At 42.9% G+C, this 27,412-nt stretch overlaps 1 protein-coding gene across 2 annotated transcripts in view; it reads right to left on the minus strand.

Moving 5' to 3' along the window:
* zfpm1 (zinc finger protein, FOG family member 1) overlaps positions 1–27,412 on the minus strand; it is a 93,268-nt gene that overhangs the window by 11,708 nt on the left and 54,148 nt on the right. For both annotated transcript variants that reach the window (XR_014601019.1, XM_084060328.1), the window contains exon 4: positions 13,454–13,587. Coding sequence is in view for 1 of the 2 variants with exons in the window: in XM_084060328.1 (XP_083916454.1) it covers positions 13,454–13,587 (134 nt within the window). In the remaining variant the exon portion in view is untranslated. The remainder of the gene's footprint in view (positions 1–13,453; positions 13,588–27,412) is intronic.

Genomic DNA, 27,412 nt, shown 5'->3' on the forward strand with positions numbered 1-27,412 from the left:
AAGAAAAAGAGAGAGAGACCCCAGGAGAAAGGAGAAGAAAAGAAGCGAAAGAAGATCTGATGAGGTCGGCATGCTCCTATTCAGCCTGTCACCATAATAAGATCCCCTGTGGATACACTGCACAAAGACTGGGAAGTCAACATCGACTCTCTGTGTGTGTGTGTGTGTGTGTGTGTGTGTGTGTGTGTGTGTGTGTGTGTGTGTGTGTGTGTGTGTGTGTGTGTGTGTGTGTGTGTGTGTGTGTGTGTGTGTGTGTGTGTGTGTGTGTGTGTGTATGAGAGAGAGAGAGAGGGAGAGATAGGGTCAGTGGATACATAAAACACACACACACATGTACTGTAGACACACACACACACACACACACACACCTGTGCATCCTCAGTACAATCTTGTCTTTGTTCAAATGAGGCTCCAAGCATTCCCTCTGGCAATCACTCCCAAGTCTCTCTCTCTCTCTCTCTCTCTCTCTCTCTCTCTCTCTCTCTCTCTCTCTCTCTCTCTCTCTCTCTCTCTCTCTCTCTCTCTCTCTCTCTCTCTCTCTCTCTCTCTCTCTCTCTCTCTCTCTCTCTCTCTCTCTCTCTCTCTCTCTCTCTCTCTCTCTCTCTCTCTCTCTCTCTCTCTCTCTCTCTCTCTCTCTCATATATAACTAACTCTCTTTACCTGTTGTATGATGCTTTCTCAAATGTAAACACAGTTCCATGTAACATTACTATGAACACTATTATCCACCCCAAAAGCCTTTGAAGAAGTGCTTCTAATCCACATTTAAGCTGCAGGTCGTTCTTACAAGGTTGCCGACTAATACTTAGACAGGGGAACATAGATTGCAGTGTCATGGCCAAAGTAAAACCTGTCTCCTGGTGCAACATGAGATCCACTGCTCTCAAGGGCTCCGTGCAGATGGGAGAATGAAGCAGTGTGATGCAGTACTGAGTAGTCTACACCAGGTGGCAGCAGTCAACCAGCGCTGGAACGTATGAATCCTTAGAACAGACTAGTACTGGAGCGGAGACCTTTGACCTGCAGGGCCTGATGAAAACATCAATTACTCAGTATGCCTTTTGCAAGTGGACTATTTCTCTTGCTTCTTGTGTTGTATTCAATATCTCTCTGGTAGAATATACTGGGTTGCTTATGCATGCCTTTTCCCTCCATATGTTACCAAGGACCATGTTGCTTTGCAATGTATCACCTTTGTCTTCCTTGTTTCTCTAGTCTGAAGTAAAATATGTTGTGCTTCAGTTTTTTGACCTTGTGCGCTTACCCTCTGTTGCTAAATCTCTCTCTCTGGTATTGTAGTTTATCTATATACAAATCTGGCTGCTATAACCACCCAATTTCTCTGCAGAGATCAATTATGTTTTCTCTTATCTTATCATATCTTATCTTCATGACAGTGTTCTGTCCTTGGGAGAAATAAAATATGCTCTAATAAAAAAGAAGAAAGAAAAGTTTCACATCTAAGAGACTGCCTACCTTAAGAGGAACAAGAGTCAGAGAGTGAGCACAAGGAAACTCGTAAAAGGCTACAACAAGTGGACTGTGCACAGGATTTACTTTTGCAGTTGTCGTTACTCAGGGTTTACATTAGAACAACTTTCTTTCATTTTTGAGAAGTGTTCTGTGTTTTGTACGTATGATGTATGATGCGTATGATGACCCGTCCTGGTCTAATCCTTGTTTCCCCTCCCGCCAACCTTTACCAAAAACCTATTAGAAGGATGCAACGAGGTTACTTTGATCCAATCTGCCGATCTGCAGTTCGATCACCAGCACTGTATTACTCAGAAATACTAAGATTGAGGAACTTGAGTAACAGTACACGGTTTGCTCCCACATTCTCATTGCAAAATATCCTGACTAGTGCATTTAATGTGGCTGAAATTGGCCCAACACGGCTGGAAGTTTATGTGATGCAGTTGTGATGCTTCTGTTAAAATGGCATCTAAATCTGTAAAAAGAACCATGAGGATTTCTGGTGTCCTCATTAGCTAGAATGACTTAAAAGATATTATGACGTCTACCTAATGAAGATGAGTACGGCCACAATTAAAGCTCAAAAGAACTTACATTATATTGTCTCAAGTCCGGATACATTGAAAAACATAAACATCACATTCAATGGCTTGGAAAGAGTCAGGACAGTAGAAGGAAGGAAGGAAGGAAGGAATGCCTCAGTCTGTCTAATTCTGTCTGTCGTACACTGAAGATGGAGACAGAGCGTATTGTATTTCATGGGGAACTAGCGCAGATGTGGAGATATGGCATCTTTTGTTTTAATTTGTAACCCAATGCTGGAGCCGTCTGAGCTGTAAGTACTGCTAATTTGTTTCAGACTAATTCATCAGGCCACAGCTTTGGAATTCACTATGATGATAGGCCAGTGGGGGAGAGACACACAGACACACACACACACACACACACACACACACACACCCACGCACAAACACGCAAAAACAGGAAAGTTGTCTGTTCAGAAAGAAATGAATTACCGTATATGCTTAATATATATAATATTGTATGCTACAAATAATGCATACCTCAAAGCTCTAAAAGAGTGCACACTAATTATTGTTGTGAACCTCTCACAGGAATAAGAATGAACTCTTGTAGCAGGAAAGACAAAGGGCTTCAGATGCTGTTTGCAGTGTGGAAAGCAAGCGAAAGCAGCGAGCGGAGAGCCTGTGCAGAGCCAAGTCTACCTCCGGATCAGATGGGAGAGATAGGAGCCCATGGTCTGAGGGACTGAAAGGAGATGATGTTCTATGAATCCAGAGGCCAGCCTCAGGACTCGTTGATATTCAGGAAATACTATAGGAGCTTGCAGGCGCACAAATATGCATACCCATAGACACAAATTCACGTATATGGACATACTTATACACACACACACACACACACAGACCCATGCTAAGAATCAAAGGGACAACCACATTCTCACGCATACACATGCGCACACATGCGTGCACAAACGCGAACGCGCGAACGCGCGAACGCGCGCACACACACACACACACACACACACACACACACACACACACACGTAGGAGCCAGATAATGAGAATCCAAGAGGCATAGGGCCAGATCACATTTTGATGAGGTTTTGTGTGTGTGTGTGTGTGTGTGTGTGTGTGTGTGTGTGTGTGTGTGTGTGTGTGTTGATTAACTAAGCCAAAAGAGAATGCAAATGCCTGAGATGTGGGGGTGAGTTAAGGAGAATGGAGAGGCCACCGGACAGTATCAACACCCTTTCACTTCCCTTGGTCTGTCTCCAAAATCTTCCAATGGCGTGGGAACACACAACCTGTAAACTGCAGTTGTTCAACGACTTACAAAAGGTTTGACCCTACCCACATAACCTTTTACAAATGCTGTTGGATTATTACAATGAAAACATTTCTATCAAGGTGAAAGGGAAATTCTAGCAAATTTTACGGGAAAGTGCAAATAAACAAACACAAATAAAGTAACATATTTAATAAGCATTCACCACACAATATTCACTCAGATTTTATCAGTACCTCAAAACTGAATCAATATCTCTGAGCATATGTTTGCCCAGACTTGATGGACTGGAGTCAGGTGGAGATTTTTCATAAAGATAAGAATGCCTGTCGATGGTTAAGGTTCACATCTCAACCCGAGATGTGAGGAGGGGGGGGGGGGGGGGGGATGAGCGATTGGGGAACAAGAGCAACAAAGGTGTGGAAAGGGAACGATACAGAGAATAAGTTAGAAAAACAGCTAAGATCTCCAAGGCTGTTCCTTTCAACAGTGAGAGGAGTGAAGGATGGAGCATTAAGTTGAGTTGGGGAAGACTCTAGAAGAGTGTAGCTTTCCCTGATAGGTGGTCTATGGGCTGGTGTGGTGGGGCAGCAGACAGGACATTAGGCCTGCCCAGGAACGTGGAAGCAGCTGCTGTGAGAGCGCTGCTTTAAGACCCTCAGCCAGAGGAGAGTCTTTTGAGCTGCAGTCTAAGCCTCCTCGTCCCGGACCCCCGGACCCCCTCATGAATATTAACCAGCTCTGAGCCCGGGCTTTAATCTGCCTGATCCCCGCACTGCTGCCGCCGAGACGATAGCGAATCTAATTATTTGGTCTGATATTAACCCCCTCCTCCGCAACGTCACCACCTCCACTCCCCCTCAATGCATATGAACATAAATGCACATATATACCCCTGTTTGATCACACATAAACACGTGTGCATGTTGAACATGCACTCATAAACTCATAAACGTCACTCACTCGCACATTGAGCTCTGTAGTCACAGACACCTTTTATTGCATATACTCCCAATTCAAATGTACAGTAACATTCTCTTCGGTCTCTCACACCCACACACACACACACACACACACAAACACCTCCTCACTACAGCCTACCTCCCGCACAGCCAGTGACGCCCTGTTCTTATCAGTCCCAAAAATGCCCTCCTCCTACGCTGATAAAAACCTGAATGCAAATGATGCCAGGCTGATTTCATTTCTTTACTTCTCCCCTCGATCAGCGTTAGCATGAACGTTGAATTCTCTCTTTCTCCCTCTGCACTCGTTCTCTCTCTCTAGGGAGAGAAGAGAACAATGATGGGGGGGGGGGGCTTTCCCTGAACTAACCCCAGAGCATAACCCCATCTATACGTGTCGTATGCACTTCAATTAAAAACTGTAAGCCATTTAAAAAAAAAAAAAAAATAGCCACATGTATTTTTGAACATAAGCCTTGTCCAAAATAGGGACGTCGGGTTGAATATTGTTAAAGAGAAAATTAGGAAAATAACCAGTGGATCCCCACTCCTGCTCTACCCCCCAGATGAGGAGATTAAGTCTTCTTCATACAACTGTCAGTCGCTAGAGTTACAGTGCCTGCACTGGGACTAAGTATTTGTATCTGCAAATCTGACTGGTACTGTAGGTATACCATTTCATATTATTCAGTGAAGTTTATACACCCCCTCCCCCCATTGATTGTTTGACTAGGCGTGCCCGGCAGGCATTAAATGAAAAGCAGTCGAGCAAATAACATAAGCTAGTTAAGTATGCTTCCATGTGTGGTTTAGGAAGTAGGCCTACAGAAACCTCTTTGATTGTAACCTAAACCTTGAGATGTCACAGTTTACAGAGCACAGCAAAACCAGGGGTGTCGAAAGTGTAAAAATCCATTTTAACTTGTAAAATGGATGTTTACACATCCAATGTTGACAATGAACAAAGTTAAAAGTCTATTATGTGTCCCATTTTTACATGTATAGGTTTTGGATTTTGCATTGAGCCTTTCTGAAAAGGTACCCCATTGTACACCGGTGTGTTTGTCTGAAAATAACGTGTGTTTACTAGGGTTCATTCTCGAGAGCCATCTTCATTGCAGTGAACTTCAAATCCCTGAGCAGGGAATGGAAGGTTCAGGGGCACTTGTTGCTCTTCCTCTGACCTTTTCAACTGGTTACCACCAGTCAGTCATTCATTCACACACTCCTTTGCTTGCATAATCATTTAATCACTCATTTTCTTCCTCCCTTCTCCTCTTTCACGTTCTCCCCTTTTCCTTGTTTCTAACTATTCACCTCTTTCTTAATCTTCCCATGCCTTTCTCTCTCTTCTCACTCCACCCAAATCTGTCTGCCCCTTCTCTCTTTCTCTCTCACACTCTCTCTCTCTACTATCTATCCACTACAGGAAATGGTTTCTTTCCCAATCCGGGAGGCTGGAGGGGGTACTCACTGTCCCAAACAAAGAGGTCACTGTGTGAATCCTCCAAAAATACAGAGAAGAAAAGGCAGATAAAAATCAGAAACCTACTCTCATCCGCCTCACACACGCGCACACACACACACACACACACACACACACACACACACACACACACACACACACACACACACACACACACACACACACACACACACACACACACACACACACACACACACACACACACGTCTTTGTCTCGCACACACACACTCCAGAGCACACACAACTGTTTATTTTAACGAGTGCACATGCATGCACGCACATGCAATATCCCATACACAGGACATTCTACTCACAAACGACAAAACGCTTACATGGTAACAACAACACACCACCACCCTGCAGGAGTGTCGCTGGAAAAAAAATTGTATATTAAATAAATAAATACAACTATTCCCTCGTGCAGGCATGCTCATGCACAGTTGCATGCGCATATCAGCACACACCTCCAAGAAAAAGAGAGAGCCAGGTTTGATGAGCTGCATGCAAATGACATGTAAAAATATAAAACTGCGATACTTAAAACGGGGCCCGAGATAAGAGATTTGAAAATGAGGCACTCTTGGAAAGCGGGCTCCTGAACTGCCGGAGATGAGGCTCAGAGATAGAGAGGATAGAGGTTCTCCTTCTCTCTCTCTCTCCTCCTCTCCTCTCCTCCACCCTGCAGAAGCCTGTGCAGATGACAGGGAGATGCAGATACCAGCCAGTCACTGCCACTGAGTGATGAGAATGAACCCCCCCCCCATCCCATCCCATCCCATCTCTCCCTTCCTCCCTCCCATCCTTTCCTCTCATCTACTCCACCTCTCTTCGGTTGCTTTACCTGACAATTTCCTCTCTCTCTCTCTCTCCTTTTCTTTTTGGCTAATATTTTAGTTTTAAGAGGTAAACGTCTCCCTGTTTTGCCCTCACCTTTATTTAGTTGTACATACCGTAAAAGGTACATGTTTGCACCCTCAGAGTTAAAGGAGTAGTTCACCCAAAAAACAACTTATTTTCTATCAATTACACACCCCATGAAGCATTGAATTAATGGAGTTTTTTTTGTTTTTGTCGCATTCCTGAGTCAATAATTTGATCACCAGCCATCTATCCGGTAGGTCGGGTAGGAGACACAAAGAGTCTCCTTTGCGTCTCCTACCGGATATATAAGCATCTTTATTATTATCATCAAATTATTGGCTCAGGAATGCAACAAAAATCTCCATGAATTCAAGGCTTCATGTGGTGTGTAATTGATGGGAAATAAGTCATTTTTTGGGTGAACTACTCCTTAAAATGAACACTCTGGATTTGACTGTGTATTTTTATTCCCTCCTTCCATTCATTCACCTACTTTTTCCTGCGAGTCTGTGACAGGCTAACAGACTGACAGCTTCTGTCATGACGTGGGTGAGTTATAAGCCAGGTAAAAGGTACATGTACCCTATATACAGAGCACACAGATTCAATCACTATACAGATAAATGCTTGCTGGGTTTCTTTCCTTGAGGCTAGATGACACACACAGGGCCACATTTTGAAGTAAGGCACGTGGGTAGCATGTCCTTCATCCGGCACAACCACTCTCACATGGACTCAAAGCAATGTGGATAACATTAAGGAGCCATGCTAGTCCCTTTGAGACTTTCCTACTGTATGTTATGGTGAACATTAGATACGTTTGTAAGGGATATGGTCTCCCCCCGCTCTACATATTTTGGTTGTGAATGGCTAATAATTATCTCTATTTGACCAGATTGAACATTGTGTTTAAGGATTGTTAACTGTGCGTGCATCCACAGCCATGGGGGAACAGAAGCACAACAAACTAGGTAGTATTTACAGTGTGTTCCAACGGTGGCTCAAACACGAGGCTGTACTGATTTACTGATTGATTGATTGATTGATTGATTGATTTTATTTGACAAGTTAGAGTTGTTTTAGTAAAGAATAAGTCATAAATAGCTGTATATACAGTAGCCATTGTTTTTGTAAAGAATAAGTGTTAAATAGCTCTTGCCATAGGAATCTTTGTATTTGTGTGTTTGTTCAGTAACAGGGGTCTCTCAGACTCTCCAGTTCTTTAGTAAACAGATAACAGATACAGGTGAGAGAACTCATACAGGATACGGAATAAACAAGGGAAAATGGAAGTGATTTAACAAAACAACGAGGGTTCTCTCTCCTGATTGGATGAAATCAGTGACCCACCTGAAAAAGTATTTTGTGTATTTACTGAAGAGCTGGAGAGACAGGGAGACATCTGTTACTGGACATAGACTCAATGAATAATATCAGATTATAGAGCTTACTTTTATTTATTTTTACAAAAACAAAAAAACAAGTTTCTTTGTAACCGAAAATATCACTTACAGCACCTTTAAAATACAATACACAATTCAGCATTCAGTACTTAATCCATCAGGATAGCACAAAAAAGTCTTATGGCTTATTTCCATTGTGGTCCTGGAGTCTTGGCTGGCAGGCAGACAGGAAAAGGAAGTTTAGGTTCAAGTTCAAGCTCCACAGCAGAGACTTTGATACATTACAGGACAATGTAAGCTACATTAGATGGCTGTGCTGCAGTACCAACATCATCAACTCTAATCGGTTTGTGCCCTTTTTCACATACCTTCCCCGTGCAGCATTTTCTTTCAGGGGGCAATGAAGGATGGTATCTAGTGCTTACTGTAATCAGTGAAACATTTCTCAACTTCTGAGGACTGTTGTTGTAATTAACATTCTAATTTGATAGGTGGAGGAGACAGAGAAACAGAGAGAGAGAGAGAGAGCGCGAGAGAGAGAGAGAGAGAGAGAGAAAGATTGATAAGTTCAGATAAATGGAAGATCTAAGGATGTAAACAGACCATGGCAGAGGGAAAAACATGGGGGAGATAGCTAAAATAATTGACACAGAGGGTGTTCACCTTCACTCGTCCTTCCAGGTGACCGAAAGAACAAGAAAGTGGAGAAGAGAGAAGCGATGAAGGGGGGGATAGAAGAGAGACTACCCAAAAAGTGTGTTTGGAAAGCCGTGGGTGGCGTGCCTTATCGCCCCAGTTCTCCTGGAGAGATTATTGGGGGATTAGTGCAAACGCTTGTTTCTAAAACATGATGAAAAGACGTTCTGCGTGTGATAACGCTTTGAACTCCCATACTCCGCTCCTTCTAGGATCCTGCCTTCCGGCTGCTGTTCCGCGAAAGACAGGAGCGGTGAGGAAGAGGAGAGGGAAGAACAATGCAGACAGCCCAGTCGAGTGGAATCACTCCTGTGGTAGAGAACACTGAACCCCCTCCCACCCCTAGTCATCTTAGAAAAAGACAGGTTCAAATGTGTTAATTTTTTTTCCCTCCCATCTGAGGTTGTATGTTAAAGGTTCAAGAACATTCTCCTTAGTAAGCATCATCATAGAAAGCATTTGCATATAAACCGTTGGTACCCCTCTCACCAAATGAATGCCTTCATCACAGCCGAAACTTTGCAATTATCAAACAACTTTGGGCCAATTAAGAACACTTACATTATCAGTTAATTAAACCAGGATCCAATCGGAAAGAGAACCGATACAATATCAGATTTGTGTTTGATCCAATCAGAATAATGGAGGTGGTGTGTTCTCTCCTGGGTTGCCATGGGAGGCTTGTCTGAGGAAGACCTGGTTGTTCAGTCAACCAAAAAGCTGATCCGTTGATCAGTAAATATTATTATACCCTGTTCTAAAGTCCAACAGCCATATCAGACAGAATATATTTAAATAGATAAATGGTTTTACGCCTCTTTCTCAAGAGATGCAAATGGCAGAATTTCCATACGACACAGGCCAGTTAACACGTAGCTAATCTAATAAAGGAGATCTGTTAAAAAGAGAGAGGACGACTGGATCTCATCTTTTTCTCACTCTCTCTTTCAACCCCACCCTGATTGCTGAGAACTGACAAACTACTCATCCCCGCCCATATAATCAAGTGCACACTCACACACACACACACATGCACACACGCACACGCACACACCCGCGAACATACTGTCTGTTTGTGCCTGCATCCATGTGCGTACAGTATGTGTGTACATGCATATGAGTAAAAAGAAAGCACCCTAATCTAAGTTGTGTTGCTGGGTAGGCCTCATAATAAACTGATAGCTTATCTGGTCGGGCCAAATAAGAAGCAAATTTGTTCAGAGAGGAGTCGAGTGAGAGAGGGCAGCGCTGGAAGGGTGCTGTGGGACTGCCAAGTGAGGCCATGCCAATCTTTACCAGTGATGGGGGGCACAGCCTCGGGGCATCTGAGATTCCATTATGGCTGAAGGCTGTGTGAGACAGGTGGCATAGGTAAGATAGAGGGTCTGCAAGAGTTGGAGCTAGGAAAGAAATTGTTGTACTAAAAAAATAAATAATAAAAAAAAGAACACACAGGGAATTTGCACACGCAATGTAGTGTGTAAAAGATGGTCAGAGCATGTCCATGTACAAGTTAAGATAATTCTATCGAGATGATATGTCACCAGTTGCCAGTCCAAAAACTACAGTACCTGGTTAGTTAAGTTATTAGGTATAATAAAACTAACCTACAAATATCTCTGTGAGGATCATGGTATCTCTGGATAGGGTCATGGTATCAACAACTAACTACCGGTATGTAGTTAGCACTAGCAAATACATTTTGATTTCATTTAATTTAGAAAGGAGCAATATTTCTCTAAAACTATAAATAAAGGAAAGAGCATTTTGCATTGAAATCATTCAGACACACAGTAAAATGATGTGTCCATTTCTGCACTCACAGTTAGACTAACACTGAGGATGTAACTTTGTACCATCTGAAATACATTGATGCAGTTCAGACAACAGCTAGCCTGGCATCAATACCATTTCGGGTTTCTGATCCGGTCGGAGCGGAAAGAACTTTACGTCATCAGGTGGTCGGAACCAATGACTGGAACCACCCGCGCTGTGCACCTCCAAAATGATTCCCCTAGTTTAAAACTTGTTTAGGTTGGTATAATCGTTTCTTTTGGTTTAATAATTGTTTGGTATAGCCATCTCTTATTCTAACTCGTAGCGCGAATAGCGAGACCAAACTTATTGATTCGCATTATTTGGGGAACAAAAAAAAATGCGACGCCAACCGGAACCAACCACCGGAACCAGGAAATATGGAACCGTGTGATATGTTTTTTTCTAAACCATATCACACGGCTAGTTTTAGAATGAATACCAGGCTTTCCTCCGAGGTGGAAAGTCTGGTGATGCGAGGTTAGACAACAGCAGACTAGAAGTAGGAGGAGATTTTCTAGCCAGTCTAGCCAGCTCAATGTGGATAGCCCTGACCCCTGGTGACCTATCAGGAGGAAGGGACTGAGAGAGAGAGAGAGAGAGAGAGAGAGAGAGAGAGAGGGGGATGAAGGAGGGGGAGGAAGTGGAGTGACAGTGGGAGACACAGGAGGAATGTGAGATTACAACCACTATCTCCAGCAGATACTGAAGGTCTGTCTCCTCACTCCTTCAGCCCTCAGATAGTACAGAAGAAAAGAGGGAGAGAGAGATAGCGGGGGCGGGGGGTAAAAAGAGAAAGAGAGCGAGGGACAGAGAAAGACAGCGCAAAAGATGGAAAAGAAAAGAAAGGAAAAGAAAAGAAAGGAAGGGAAAGGGGAGAAAAAAAGGACTAAATGAACATGAGCGGGGCAAGTCCATGATGAGCGATGGTTTTGTGTGATGGTTTTGACAAAAGCCCTTCCAACAAGGGAGAATTCTGACAGTTCAGAGTTCAGAAGAGAGGAGGAACAGAAAGGAGGAATAGGAAGTGATGAGCAATGGAAGGGAGGAGAAGAACAAAAGGTGATGTGTGTGCGTGCGTGCGCGCGCGCGCCCCCTTGTTTTTTTTAAGACCCTCCTTTTTTAGATTGTTCTATCAATGCAAATGTTTGCACTTTGAGGTTTGTTTCAAATGTAAAGTGCAATACAAATAAAATGTATAACTATTATTATTTTGTGTGTGTGAGTGTGTGTGTGTGTGTGTGTGTGTGTGTGTGTGTGTGTGTGTGTGTGTGTGTGTGTGTGTGTGTGTGTGTGTGTGTGTGTGTGTGTGTGCACGCACGGCCACTTACACAGACATATCTACATTATCTTTTTTGCTTGTCCATTTATCTGTGATATTTGTGTGTGCTATGTGTACTGTGTGAATGTGCTGTGTGCGCGCTGTGTGTGTGCGTATGTGTGTGTGTGTGTGTGTGTGTGTGTGTGTGTGTGTGTGTGTGTGTGTGTGTGTGTGTGTGTGTGTGTGTGTGTGTGTGTGCGCACATCTGCTTGTGTGCTTGTGTGTGTGTGTGTGTGTGTGTGTGTGTGTGTGTGTGTGTGTGTGTGTGTGTGTGTGTGTACACTCAGGACCTCACTGATAATAAACGAAATCTTAGAAATGAGAGCCTATCAAGCAGGAATCAATCATTGGGGTTTGTTGTCCAGGAGGATGGCGCCATGCGGAGATAAAGGACAGGCGGACGTCTGGGGAGCCGGCAGAGCTGGGGGGCAGACGGAGAGGACAGAGGAGAGGAGGACAGAAGAGAGGAGAGGAGAGGAGAGAAGAGCAGGAGAGAGCAGACGAGAGAAGAGGAGAGGAGAGGAGAGGAGAGGAGAGGATGCTCTGATCTAACTGCTCGCTCATAATGAGAACTGTAGGCTTGAGGACAAACAGATAGTATTTTAAAAGAGAGCACGACTAGTTTTTGGAGCGAACTGGACTAGGATGAACTGGAGTAGGCTAAGCTAGTATTACGAGCATTGTCATAATTGTAAAAACGAAATTAAAGTGCAGATAAGACAAGAAATCCCAGTAGTGGTACAGTCCAATATATCTTCAGTAATGCCGTGGTCTTTTGCATTTTGGCATATTTCTCCATCAGCTTGTCTGTCCGGTATGTGTGTGTGTGTGTGTGTGTGTGTGTGTGTGTGTGTGTGTGTGTGTGTGTGTGTGTGTGTGTGTGTGTGTGTGTGTGTGTGTGTGTGTGTGTGTGTGTGTGTGTGTGTGTGTGTGTGTGTGTGCGCGTGTATGTGTTCCATGCCAGGAAGCCTCTCCCGGCATCAGTATCACATGATTAGATGGAGTCAGTGCACATGATGCACAAGACTATGATAGGGCTGCATCCGGTTCCACATGCAGTTCCCAAGGAACATACACAACACAGTACACACACAGGTTCTCACCCACCCACGCACGCACACACACACACACACACACACACACACACACACACACACACACACACACACACACACACACACACACACACACACACACACACACACACACACACACACACACACACACACACACACACACACACACACACACACACACACACACAGATAAGGTAACTGAAAACTATTCAATTATGTTGGATAGTTTCAGTCTTTAGTCTAGGGGCAGAAAATTATCATAGTTTACTCTTTTGGGACAATTTTGGCGGTTCCCTTGTATGAGACAAGTCATTAGCCAACACTTTAAATAGAGTTAATAAGGCAACAAATGTATTATACTTCATGAGAATATATATACATGTATAATGTACATGTATAATGCAAATTATTATATAGTGCTTGCAGCGCTTCAGCATTAACTTCATGTAAGTGAAATGTTGTCTGTAAATCAATTCCAGACTGACCCAGTTCAATTAGTAATAATTGGACCCAGGACAGAATCTGTGACTTGAACTGTGACCCCTCACCTCTGGTTCCTGGTCATCTGTGCTGTCATCTGATTGGATGATTCCTGGGTAGGGACCCCATGTTGTGTCTGGATGGAGGTCCCTGCAAGCTACAACCCTGGTATCATCACCTGCTTCACTCAGCGCCACGTCATCTATAAATAGATAGGAATAAATAGACAGAAAGAGAGAGAGGGAGAGATCCATTTACTTATCTGTCATGTTGGTAGACCAGCAAGCCAACAGCATATAATGACAATAACAATACCAGGCAAACTGATGAGAGGACAATGTTTTCATGACTAATCTGGAAAATTGTTTGCTTCATACAATCATGCAGAGATACTGAAAGTTATTGACTGGAAGAATTAAATGGTTCTATATAGAGAAGAGATGTGGAATAAAGCATAACACACCAACTAGTTTTAAGAGGTTGAAAGCTTCTCACGGGTTGAACCTGACATGAACCCATGGCACACAGCATCCAGGAAGGTGCACCAGAACACTCAACACTAGGGGGAGTTTGAAACAAACGGACCCACGTGCTGTCCAGCCTCTTACAGTGTACTTCCTCAAAGTGATAACTGTAGAAGGATGGGAGTCAGGGCTTTGGCTAGAGTCTGCTACAGCCCAGATAGAGGCTGATAGCTGGGGCACTGCAGGGGGCATGGGAGATTTGTCCATCTATTTAAAACTTAGACAGCTAGAGCTGCTAGGGAGAGCAACGCTCAACTTTGGAGGAGGCAATAGACTGTCGGCACATCTGGTAATAAATTGATGAGCTCGAACTGTAATACAGGCTGTTCCGTCAGGCTCTTTGATCAACTGGGTGGGATTAATACCACCTGCTTCGGTTACATGTTGTGCCTTTGGGATATGCTTCTGGACAAGGGGAAAAACTTTCTGCCTGCCTCTCTCTCAGTTCGGCATTATCTCCTCTTTTCTCTCTTTCCTCATACGCATATGCAAAAAAATTGACCCCCCCCCCCAACCCGCCCTCACCACACACACCACTACCCCCCACCCCCGCTCTCTCCATGGTTCAGGCGAGTGTTTCGGGGGTCGGCCTAAAGTGGCGGGCCGATAAGAGTGTTTGTCTAACACTCTCCATGTCAAAACACTCATCTATCTTCTCTGTATCTATCCTCACCAGAGAACAACGGACAGACGCTGATAAAATGGCTTTCCCACAGCCGGGGGGGGGGGGGGGGGGAGAGTGTACAGAGGGAAGAGAAGGAGGGAGCGGTGGCAGGGGGGTTAGAAGCGGGGGAGTGGCTGAGGGAGGAAGACAGAAGGAACACGGGTTTGAGGGAGATGTGAATTAATGATGACTTTTTAACGGCTGCATGTGGTCAAAATTGTAATCTGTCGATGTCTGAGCAACCGTTATTGCAGTGTCACACAGGAGGTGACCTGTTCCTCTCATGCATAACACTGAACTACAATGATACTCTGCTTACATTATACAAATTGTACACCGCACTGGAGAAATGTATCTCACACTACAATCAACCCAGCCTTTCAGTCTCTTCCCTCAGTGGACAGCAGAGCTTGGCAATGATGACAAGCAAACAAGAACTGTCTACAAACTGATGGGCGCCCTTCAGGTGGGCTTTAGTTTCAATATTAATTGCTCTGGTTTTGGTTTGAGCTCTAGTTTTAAATCACTGCAGTATATTACTGTAGCTATTATCTAGTACCTATCAGAGGAGCCGTGGACATTTCAGAGTGACCAGATGAAGGAACCCTTTTTGATGTCGATGAAGTTTGGAAATTAGCACGATTTCTTTTTGTCTGAGGTCCAACTCGAGCAAGACTCCTAGGTCTAGTCACCAGACCAGCCAGTCTAGTTTGGCCTGTTGAGTCAGTTGAGTAAGTCTGAAGTCCAGCATCTGTTCAGTCAGTATCCTATCTCCCATCATCCGCTGGGGCCTCAGTTTGGCCACTCTGACCTTCTTTATCTCAACACTTCATCAATGTCCAGTTTGCATCCACGCCATTGGTCAATCCCGTTCACATGACCCTCTTATCAGCTTGACCAGCTACAGTGACCCTCATTGTGAAATTGTCTTGGGATTTTACCCCAGTGAGAAAACACAGATATTAACTTATAAACACCATAGACGGAGAGATTACTTTGTCAGTTATTAAGACTGAAAACATGGTGTCCCCTACGTGCATAGCCAGTTGTGTCATATCCTTCCATGCAACCCTTGCTTTGGGGTCGACATTGTCATTGGAGACTATTCTAAATGACTACACTACATACAGGATATCCAATCTTTGAGCTCTGACTGAACAGCTATGGTGGCCATAACTTACTCTATCTATGTTAACCCATTAAGACCTGAGGCCGATTCTACAAATGCCTTCTAAATCAGTAGCTTTCAAACTCTTTCGTAATTCAAAATTAGTTAAAATGTTTCAAACACTTTCAAGATTAAAAAAAAATGTTCAAAAATAGCAGATGTACAAGCTTGTATAGCCAACGCAAAAATCTAAAATGACACAGATGCTTTACTGGTTTTTAATCTTCACTATTCCATTGTTTCGGGAAAATCCTGAAAACAATAAAAATATTTGAAATAAAATGTGGTACTTTCATAAATGTGATCACTCCCAGAGGTGGTCTGAACAATCAGTTACATTCAACCACTCATTTCATATGAAAGAGAGAGAGGGAGGAGGTGACCACAGAGGGATAGAGGGGATAGTGTAATCAGTGCTTCTTGCTAATCCCAACAGGTTAGCTGTGTTCACTAGACTAACATGGGGCCTCCAACAATCCTAATCCTTGTTAATTACCCCTCCCTGCCTGCCTCAGACCCTCATAATGACCCAGTGTGCTTATCAATAAGGCTGCACTACCCATTACTACCATCACAGTTCTGTCTGACACTTCTTTATTTCTGATGTGTTCAGACTCATGCAGACATGTACAGTACACACATACTGTACAGTAGATATGTTTGCAATATTTAAAACCCTATATTTCACCAAATGAATGCTAAAGAAACACACACACACACACACACACACACACACAATTTCAATTTCAATTCAAAGGGCTTTATTGGCATGAGAAAACATACGTTTACATTGCCAAAGCAAAAAGCACAATACAACAATACACACACACACACACACACACACACACACACACACACACACACACACACACACACACACACACACACACACACACACACACACACACACACACACACACACACACACACACACACACAAGCTTGTCTATTGAATGGTGATTCATGATAATTCACCAAAACACAAGGCTGACTAGGATTGTTATCAATAACATCCAGCTCCACAAAATACACACAGCTTTATTCATTTACGCTTGACATTGTATGTACACACACACACACACACACACACACACACACACACACACACACACACACACAATCTCTAGTCATGCAGCATCAACACATCAACCTCCACACATGTACACACACACACATACAACCTTATCAATACAGACGCTTCAGCAGCCACTGGGGCGTCCAGGCCCCTTTGACAAGCCAGCACAATAAAACAATCAGTCTGTCATTAATGAAATGACTAATGCAATTAACCGCAGAGTGGGCAGTAGGGAGGGAGGTGCGATGGGAGGGAAAGAAGAGGAGTGGGAGCAGAGGTAATAGGGTCATAGTAAATAATCATACATTGTCTTAATATATATATATATATATATATATATATATATATATATATATATATATATATATATATATATATATATAATCAATTCCTGGTGTCGTGTTTCAAGTTAAACTCAAAACTGTTGTAGACCCACACACCACCCAACCTCTCTCACACACGCACGCATGGACGCTACAAGACTAAACGGTAAGAGCTCATAGAGTCACACAGTACCTTGACTGGGTAGCTAATCATCAACTTATCTCCAACACAACATAGGTCAACCTAACTTGCTCTGCGGGTCAGCACATATGAAAACCCACACTCTGGGACATCATCTTCCATCGACCAATGCGGGAAGAGCACCCTCAAAAACAGCATGCCTGATTGGATATCGATGAGGAAGAGAAAGAGGGTGTAACCCAACACTGATGTCTCTTCTATCAGGGCTAATTGATTTTTAAAAAGACTATTGTTGATATCAAATGAGCACATCGCGGCGGAGCTATTGATTTTTTGACACAGTACAACAGGAAATCTTTATCTGCGCGGCACTCCGACCCCACACTAATAGGTGGGGTTTAACCTCTGCTGAATGACAAATCCCAACACTTCTTCCCCTACACTCTCTCTCTCCGGTCCTCGTGCGAGAGGTTCCTCTATTCACAGGACATGTCAGATGTTAGGATGTCCATGTTATATCATATAATAGGGGAAGACAAGTTTCTTAGTATAGCTTGTTAAAATATAATGAAAAAATCACACTCTGCTAAGTCAGTATGAGTCGGAGTTGAGGTGATGGAACATAAAAAATTACAATAAACTTAGAAAAGAGCATCTACAAAGAGAGATGGGCAAAGAAACCTCTCTCTTTCACTCTGTTAAGGGTTTTTGCAGAGGGTTTTCTCTATTGAGGAAGGTCAAGTTTTCTAATATACTCTACTTTTCACTAAACTTGATCAATATACAGTAGAGACACTAGTCTATAGACCACATGAATCCTAGGATCCCTATTCTGGCGTGAACATTCTGCAAAATTAGCAGATCTACAAGCTCACATGGTGAGCTTCAGCTTTTCATTAATATATTTGGTGTACAGGGAAAAAAGTAAGGAACCCAGTAGTATAGATAGACCCCTGGAGGACTCCAGTCAGTGAAGTAGGGTTTAGGATAGAGATTTGCATTGTGTCCGAATTCAGTCACTACTCCCTAAATAGTGAGTCAGATGTAGAGGACTATATAGTGAACTCATCTGCGAAAAAAATAAATATTTTTGGACACTACTCGGGTCGCCGTCAATTACGTCATGGCTGAAAACGTCCCATATCAGTGTTGGCTGTTACAGCGATAAACAAACACCCCATGGATGTATTAAAAAAACACTCCCGTATAAGTGTGACAAATAGTTCATATTATTATTACATGTTATTACATCATTATATATTAATATATAATTAGCCTGTATATTATACTTGTACAACAGGTTCTCTCTCCCTCTCTCATTCTTCTGTGACGGGCACAGCCATTCTTGTTGTGGTTTTTCAGTTTTCTTCTTTCAGCGGAACCAGCGCAATGCATTGTGGGATTGGTAGAGCTTGGCTAGTGATCATCGCCTGTACCCTACATTTCACGGTGCATTGTGGGATAAAATCAGTCCACTAAAAGGGTATAATAATCATCACTATACATTCGAACACCACTACAAAATGGCTGAATCACTATAATAGTGCACTAGTGAGTGATTTCGGACACAGCCTTGGTGTAGAGCAGGGGTCTTCAACGTTCTTTCAGGCCAAGGACCCCTTTGCTGAGAGAGAGATGAAGCAGGGACCCCCACTACATTGTATTCAATTGTGTTGCAGATTAAACCTTTTCGTAGATTTCATACTTTATTTATTTCGGACATTTCACCACGTACCCTCAATACTTAGTAAACTTGACCATGGCTCTGTACTTGGTTTGCTTCTTTTCCCTCTACACAAACCGAAAATAGCAGATCTAGACGCTTGTGCTTGTAGATCTGCTATTTTCGGCAAATGTTCCCTTCAGAATAGGGATGCTAGGGTTATGTAAATTATGTAAAACAAAAAAGGTTCCTATCACACAAAGACTTGGCGGCCCCCCTGTAGTAACTTTGAGGACCCCCTAGCCCAGGGGTCTCAGACCCCCTGTTGAAGACCCATGGTGTGGAGGACAAAAAGACAGGACCAAGTACAGCGCTGATCCCAGTCAACTAAGTATTATAGTATAGAGAGTGGTTAAGAACAACCCATTTGCAAAGTGACATTATAAAAGTGATTTCTTTCTCTTCCTCCGCTCACCGCCCCCCTCCTCTTCACAAATAAAACCCCCGACAGCTCTTCCCTGGCCTCTTTTTCTCTCTCTCTCTCCATCATCTTCAGCCAAGGTCTGTGGTGTCCGGCAGACTCAGCAGCTCAATAGATAGACATTTCTGGGATAGGCATCAACTGCTCAGGACCACGCAATCATTTCCATTTTACCCTCCGTTGCACAGGCAAGATAAGACACCTGCGTAGCCATGCTAATCAGATGAGCTTCAACAGAACTTTATCATTGACATTTACCACTGTTTACCCAACTAATTTCTCTTAACTGCACTGCTGAACTTTTATCTGCAAAATACATGCAGCACCAGAAAAGAGCAAGAAGCAAACATGCAAATTCCCAAATGTGAGGAAAGATAAAGTGATCATAATAAAAAACAACAACAAAAAACGAAGAAACTTAAAAGAACATCTTCCCCTCTGTTAGGAGGACGAAGGGCGTGAGACAGAACAAGGGAGAGACAGAGTGACAAGGCTGGATGAAGCAATGCCCCATCCGTCTTCAGATGAGCACAAATGCAAAGTATGCTGACATTCACAAGGGAGAAAAACTTAATTTTTGGCATTCAAAAATGTGGCTGAGGGTGCAGTTTGTTTTATATATTGCTGATAAAGATTGTGTATGTGTGCAGTCTGTAGTGTCTGTCTGTCTGTCTATCTGTCTGTAGTGTCTGTAGTGTCTGTCTGTAGTGTCTGTAGTGTCTGTCTGTAGTGTCTGTCTGTATAGTGTCTGTCTGTAGTGTCTGTCTGTAGTGTCTGTCTGTAGTGTCTGTATGTCTGTCTGTCTGTCTGTCTGTCTGTCTGTCTGTGAGAGAGAAAGAGACAGAGTATGGTCTCATCTAAGTAGTCAGTCAGTAAGGGAAAAGCAGAAGAAATCAAATTAAAGTTTTTCCTAAATAAAATAATTGTAAAACACATCTACCACAAATAAAATGATATTCTTAACAGTTGGGACTCTTTAGACAGCCAGGTAGTATGACTTTGAGTGTGCCAACTGCCAAGCCATATCTAGAATATCTGCATTCAGTGAAATCTTCAGCCTTCATTGTTAGATAAAACTGATAGGGCTGGGCGCTATGGATAAAATCAAATATCCCAATATGTCTGACCAAATACTTCAATACTATCAATATTTTCCCCCCAAAAATCTAAAATAGCAAAAATTGCCTATCACAATGCATCACACAGCGACATGTTGTTAGGTTGTAGATTGCCTATTTTTTTCGGTAATGTTTGAAAATATAAAATAAGTACTGAAAACGCATTTGCCATATCACAATATTACAATATCCAAAATTACCAGACGATATCTAGTCCCATATCAAGAAGGCTTTATTTGTCACAACTACACTAATACAAGTACTGTACACAAAAAGTGAAATGCTATTTAGTGTGGTCCACAGGGTCATATCACGATATCAATATAATATTGCCCACCCCTAGTAGTACTGTTAAAAATTCAACACATTCCATTATTCATGTGGTGATTCAGAGCAAACAGACTAGAAAGAACATCATTAAAAGGGGTCAAGATTCAAGGAATGGGGCGGGATTCTCAAGAAAGTGATTCTAGCACAAAACCATGGTGTGTGTGTGTGTGTGTGTGTGTGTGTGTGTGTGTGTGTGTGTGTGTGCGCGCGCGTGTGTGTGCGTGTGTGTGGGGTTATGTGAGAGAAATTGACAGAGGAAGAGAGAGTGTGTATGTACGCAAGTGTGTGTGTGTGCGTGCGTGCGCATGCGTGTGTGTGCGTGTGTGTGCGCCCACTCTCTTATTCACTCTCCCTATGCCCATCTCTCCCAGCCTCCCCTCACTCCACTGCTAGCCTTTCACAAATTGAAAGTGGAGACCTTCCAGAAACTATCCCTGATAATCACACATAAATTAATTAGAAAATGTTTCTTGACATTCTCTACGCAGCGACGGCAGGGAAAAAAAGACTCAGGCAAAGCCACAAAATTAATTGTACGCTATGTGACTCCGATAATTAATTCAATCATTAATTCATGTCTGCTTTAACAACTCCTTCTGGCTCCGCGAAGGACGTTTCAATCAGGCCGGTATCGGCAATGCGGGCTGGGAAAGGGAAACGTGAAAAGTTAAAGAGTGATAGACTCGCTCGACATACTCAGGGTCATTCAGAGGTTCAGAAATTAAACAGACAAGACGACGTGGAGCTGTAAAATTTAGCACTTTCCTCCAACATTGTGTTCAAAGTCTGCAACTAGAAAAAATACACAAATATATCTCACCCTTACAGTACGTATATCTTGCATTGTCATAATTTATAAATTGATTCGGGGGGGGATTTCCAACATCCCGAGTGTGAGTAAGACCAACATTTCCACCGTGTGTGTCTGGTAAAATGTGCATTGTGGTACTAAATAATATTTAGTACCACAACGCACCATTTACCATACTCATATGGTTTGAACCTGCATACTTAGGTTCACTATTTGAATACAGTCCTTATATCTCTACACATACACAGATACACTCCTCAGACCTTACACCATACTGCTGTACTAACTCCTGTCTAATAAGTCTAGGAAGGAAGCTGGTGAAAGTCTGGTGGGGAAGAGATAGAGGACTGAGAGAGAAAGAGAATGTGAGAGAGAGGGAGAGAGAAAGGGAGAGTGAGTGTATGAGAGATGGAGGGAGAGAGGGGGACATGAGAGCGATAAAGCATTATCGTGACGAAAGAGAGAGCATGAAAGGACAAAAATTAAGCAAAGACAGAGAAAAAGTGTGTCTGTGTGCGTGCGTGTGCATGCGTGTGCATGTGTGCGTGTGCATGCATTTGTTTGTGTGTGTGTGTGCGTGTGTGTGTCTGCGTATTTCTGCAGGAGAGGAAGGTCTGCAGGATGTGGTGCAGCGACTGCAGGAGAGGCCAGGCATCTGATAGGGTGGTAATCAGCGTGCCAATGTCCCGTCCCGTCCCACCATCAACACCAAGCCTGCCTGGGCTAACACATGGACCATGGGAGCAGCTGGGTGATAGGGGCTGGACAGCAGTGAGAAATGTTCCTAAAGATTATGGCCCCTGCGCCTATCAATCATCATGGAGGGGAAGAGAGTGACACATCAGAGACAAGCTGGAGTGAGGAGATGGGGGGGAAGAGGAGTGTGTGTGTGTGTGTGTGTGTGTGTGTGTGTGTGTGTGTGTGTGTGTGTGTGTGTGTGTGTGTGTGTGTGTGTGTGTGTGTGTGTGTGTGTGTGTGTGTGTGTGTGTGTGTGTGTGTGTGTGTGTGTGTGTGTTTTTCAGGCCCTTCAGGCACCCTGGAGGCAACACCTCCCATTACCAGCTAAGGACAAAATTTTGCTTGGTCTTTAAATAGAAATTAAACTAAAGGTGAGTCTGTCACGAGCTTAGTACACTTAGGCAGGTGATCCCTGCAACATTAATTCATACAGTATGCCACAATTAAAGGGGTTAATAAATGCACATGAGTGCCCCAACAAAGTGAAACACAAACCCCAAAACGTACTCAAGAACTACGCTGTACTGCCAAATCTTGCATATTTATTTGAGTGTCATACAGTAGCTGTGACGGCTCGGATTTTTTCTTTGTGCAAACATGTGCCAAAATAAGCAGGTTTCCGTTGCAGTTCTCTTCAAGTCGTCAGTTTCCCCCACCGCCGCCTGCACTCTGAGGTTAGCTCTGTGCAGGTGTCTGGCGGCCCAGCTGACAAGACAAGCCCGCTGGAGACATGACAACCAATCATAAATTCAGACCGCCTTGATTGACAGGTGGAATTGACAGGGTGCTAACAGGGACAGAGAGAGAGTGAGAGTGAGAGAGAGAGCGAGAGAGAGAGAGGGAGAGAGAGAGAGATATCTGCTGCCTATGATATGGAACAAGGTTACGGGGAGACATACAGAGGGAGCAAAAGATGGTGAGAGAGTGAGAAAGAGAAAAAGACAGACAGACAGAGACAGGGAGAGAAAGAGACAGAGATGTATCAAAAAGTCCAAAGTCTACTCTTGCATCTGAGAATCTGGAAATAATAATAAATATAGCTGCTAGCAGCAATACGGGGGCCAAGCAATGCAATACAATATAGAAAAAACAATATGCAATATGCGCAATAAGCCATAGAAACATAATAGACTGAACTTGAGAGAAAAAAGACAATTCACAAATGAGCATTGGTTGCATTACTGAGCAGAGTTCTGGGGGACTGTGGATATTATAATGGCAGATTTCAAACTCTTTCAGTCATCAAGACAAAGGTTTGCCAATTTCAACAATAAATTATTCTAATTAGGCTATAGCTTTTCATCACTATTCCTGGCCAATCGGTTTAGCCGGGGCCTGGAATAGAACCTGTGACCTTCTGTTTCCCAGGCGTTCCCTCAACACATTCAGCTACAACAGCCACCAAATAAGAAGAAAACCACCAAATACAAAAGACTGACATGCTTGGCCCCCTAATAATAATAATAATAAACTGGTGCGTTCTATAAAAATTACAGCGTTGACCAATCAATCTGAAAAAACAGATTTTCCCATGCAGGGAGGGACTATTCTCATGCATTTTCCTCCTCAGTGGGTTGGCCAATCGATCTGAAATTGCACATAGGCATTGATTATTGGCACATGCAGGGATTGACAAAGCTGATCTTTTATTTAACCCAAATTGATGCTATTAATTTCTGGGCTATGAGATCTGTAGTCACGTTCGCAGTCCTAAGTCTGCACGTACAGTAGCTGGGAAGTGTGTATCCAAGGGTATGGACTAGTTGTCCATTATTCTTTATCATTCATAACTGACTCACCACCTCGCTCTCTCTGTAAAGCATATAGTATTACCCCTTCACTACTCATCCCTCTATTCTAACCTCACTGGTTTCAAATATCTCTCCTGATCCCTCTATCCTAATCTCATATCTGTACCGCTCTTGTGTGTTAATTTTTATTTCTTTCTTTCTCACTTGTTTCTCTCCCTCTTTCATCTCTCTAAACCTGAATGTCTCTATCCTGGTCTCACCCCTGCCAACCTTGTATGGTCATTGGTCTGGAGATGACATCTCATCAGGAGTTAACTGTCTTAATGCTACTCTATGTTGCTGGCCTACCAGATAACAGATAACTGTACAGAAACTACCACAGTACCCCACACACACGCACACGCGCACACACACACACACACACACACACACACACACACACACACACACACACACACACACACACACACACACACACACACACACACACACACACACACACACACACACACACACACACACACACACACACACACACACACACACACACACACACACACACACACACACACACACACAGTGAGACGTCCATTCAAATTAGCACCTCTCTGCTTTCATTAAAAGTTTTTTTTTTACCAAGATAAGGCATGTGCATTAAATGTAGCCTGGCTGTGCAACCTTTTTCTCTCTATGGTTTCCTTGAATAGTTGCACAACACAAGGCATTGTCCCGTGATGAAAATAATGATTGTGATGGAGAAAGAAACTACCATTTATGCAAATGTACCTTAAAAAAAACATGTAACCTTCAAAGTAAGGTCCTCAACTGTAATATGCTCATACATTTCATGTCATTCCTTTTCCAAACAATAAAAATATCATTAGTCTAGTGGGTACCACATTTCATCTGCTGATATCACGTTTACTTTTTTGTTTTTTCCCCAGTATATCCATCTACTCACATTACTGTTTTAACTACATGAACCCTCGTGTCCCTATTCTAAGCATGTCACAATAGGCGAACATTCGATGAAAATAGCAGATCTACAAGCTCACAACGTGTTTAAGTGGTTATGTTTTTTTTGTTTTTTTTACAGTGCAGGGTCAGGTGTATACTCCCTTTACCCCTGCACTCCTCTACCTTCATCTGGTCTTATTAGCTCCTTTTAACACAAGCAAGTGTTGTCTGCTGACCAAGAGAAAACCTGGAACACACACTCACACACACAAACACAAACACAAACACGCTCACACACACGCACGCGCGCACGCACGGATTCGCACAAAACACCTCGCCTTTCCCTATCATCCAGAAACTGCCTCAACCAAGCCCCCATATCTCTCGCTCCTTACCCTAAATAAATTAGAATCCTTTATACAGTGATGATAATATGCATATACTGTGCCTCCTTGCTCTATTATAATTAACTACTATATGATAACCACCACCACCATGCTTGGTAAATAATAATATCCATTATTACGCTTGCCATTATAATGCTTTATTGGAGGTAATTTGAATTACTCTGTTGGGGAGGATAAGGAGTCGGGGGGAGAAAAGTGCTGGGAAGGCAGGAAACCGTGGGCTCGCTTGAATGGTTACACTAGACCTGACTCCTCAAAGCTCACCACTCACTAGATGTCCAAAAGTGTGATCGGGCAATTCGGAGTGGTCCCTCTTTTAAACTCATGTCACATACATAGTAAAAAAAGCCTGAGTTTAAATCCTCTATACTTCGCTGACTGGGATCTACACTTGGTCCCCTCGATATTTCCCTCTACACCAAATGTCTTCGTTTATAGCTGATAATAGCTGATCTACACAAAGACACGTTGTGAACTTTCGCCACATATTTGCCTATTCTGACATGCCCAGAATAGGGTTGCATCACGGCGCGTTGTGAGCTTGGAGATTTGTCAATTTGTATTTTGTTTATGTTTTGAAAAAAAAAATCAAGCTTTCACCTACTGTATAATGACGTACCCAAAATTGGGATGCCAGGCGGAAATTAGTTAATTTAACTTTTCAAGATTTTGTTTTGTACAGTAAAGAGAAAGACCCCTTTCCTTGAAGACTCACACACATGGTAGGAAGATGTGACTCACTCCAGCACTGCATTAGTTCCTTTGAGTGGGGGAGATTGTTATGCCTTTTAAGGTGTGTGGGGTGGGGGCATTTTTATTCTTCACTTATCAGAGAGAGGAGTGCAGAGAGACGGGAAACCAAGGGCAGAGAGAGGAGAGACAAGACCAGGAGTCAGATTCAAACTCGGGTCCTAACGCTCACAAGGAACACATGGTGTTTGCAACTGTCTACCACCAGACGCAGACATGACTAGTTTTTATTTATGAAGGGTCACAGAAGGTGTGTGTGTGTGTGTGTGTGTGTGTGTGTGTGTGTGTGTGTGTGTGTGTGTGTGTGTGTGTGTATATATATATATATATATATATATATATATATATATATATATATATATATATATATAGTTAGTACATTAAATATTTTCACTCAATAAAACACGGCTGGTGACAATGGGTCCGGGAAAGGCGGCAAGGAGAGAATATGAGCGGACAGCCAGCGAATGACAAGGGATTACTGTGACACTATTTGCATATCAAGAATTTTAAGCAGTGAGGGAGAAAATATCGAAACCCTCCAGCCAGCAAGGTCATTCAAAAGATAATTTTTTTTCTCCTGCTCATAATTTATTTTGCATATCATGCAGCATGGACACATTGTAGATTAAAAAGGCGGCTTTAGCGTATCATGCCATCCCTGATAGGGACTGGGGACCAGCCACCGCCTAGCCTCTCTCACCCACCATACCACCACACCACACCACATCAAACTCACGTGCACATGCACACATGCACACACAAATCTTACATTATACGTATAAAAAAAACTGATTTCATAAGTACATTTTCCCCCATGTTTTTGTTTTCAAGGAGTTGAAGACAGGTAGGGAGACCTGTAGTCCTGTTGCTAAACAAATAGAAATTCTCCATATTATGGAGAATATTATGGAGAAACGGAATATTCCTGGAGCTTTCAATACATTCCAGTGTACTGTAGTGTACATCCAATCCAAACATCCTAGGTTTCCATGTTTTGTTTTATTTTCCATATCAGAAGACGATACATCAAAGGCAATACTTTGATTGCTATTTATGAACAGAGAAGAGTGTAGAAAAACCTGCTGCTTTGTTAGTTACTATCTAAGAGCACAGGATATTAAT

The sequence above is a fragment of the Gymnoscopelus microlampas genome (assembly GCF_963454915.1).
Source record: "Gymnoscopelus microlampas genome assembly, chromosome: 6".
NCBI classification, from domain to species: Eukaryota; Metazoa; Chordata; class Actinopteri; order Myctophiformes; family Myctophidae; genus Gymnoscopelus; species Gymnoscopelus microlampas.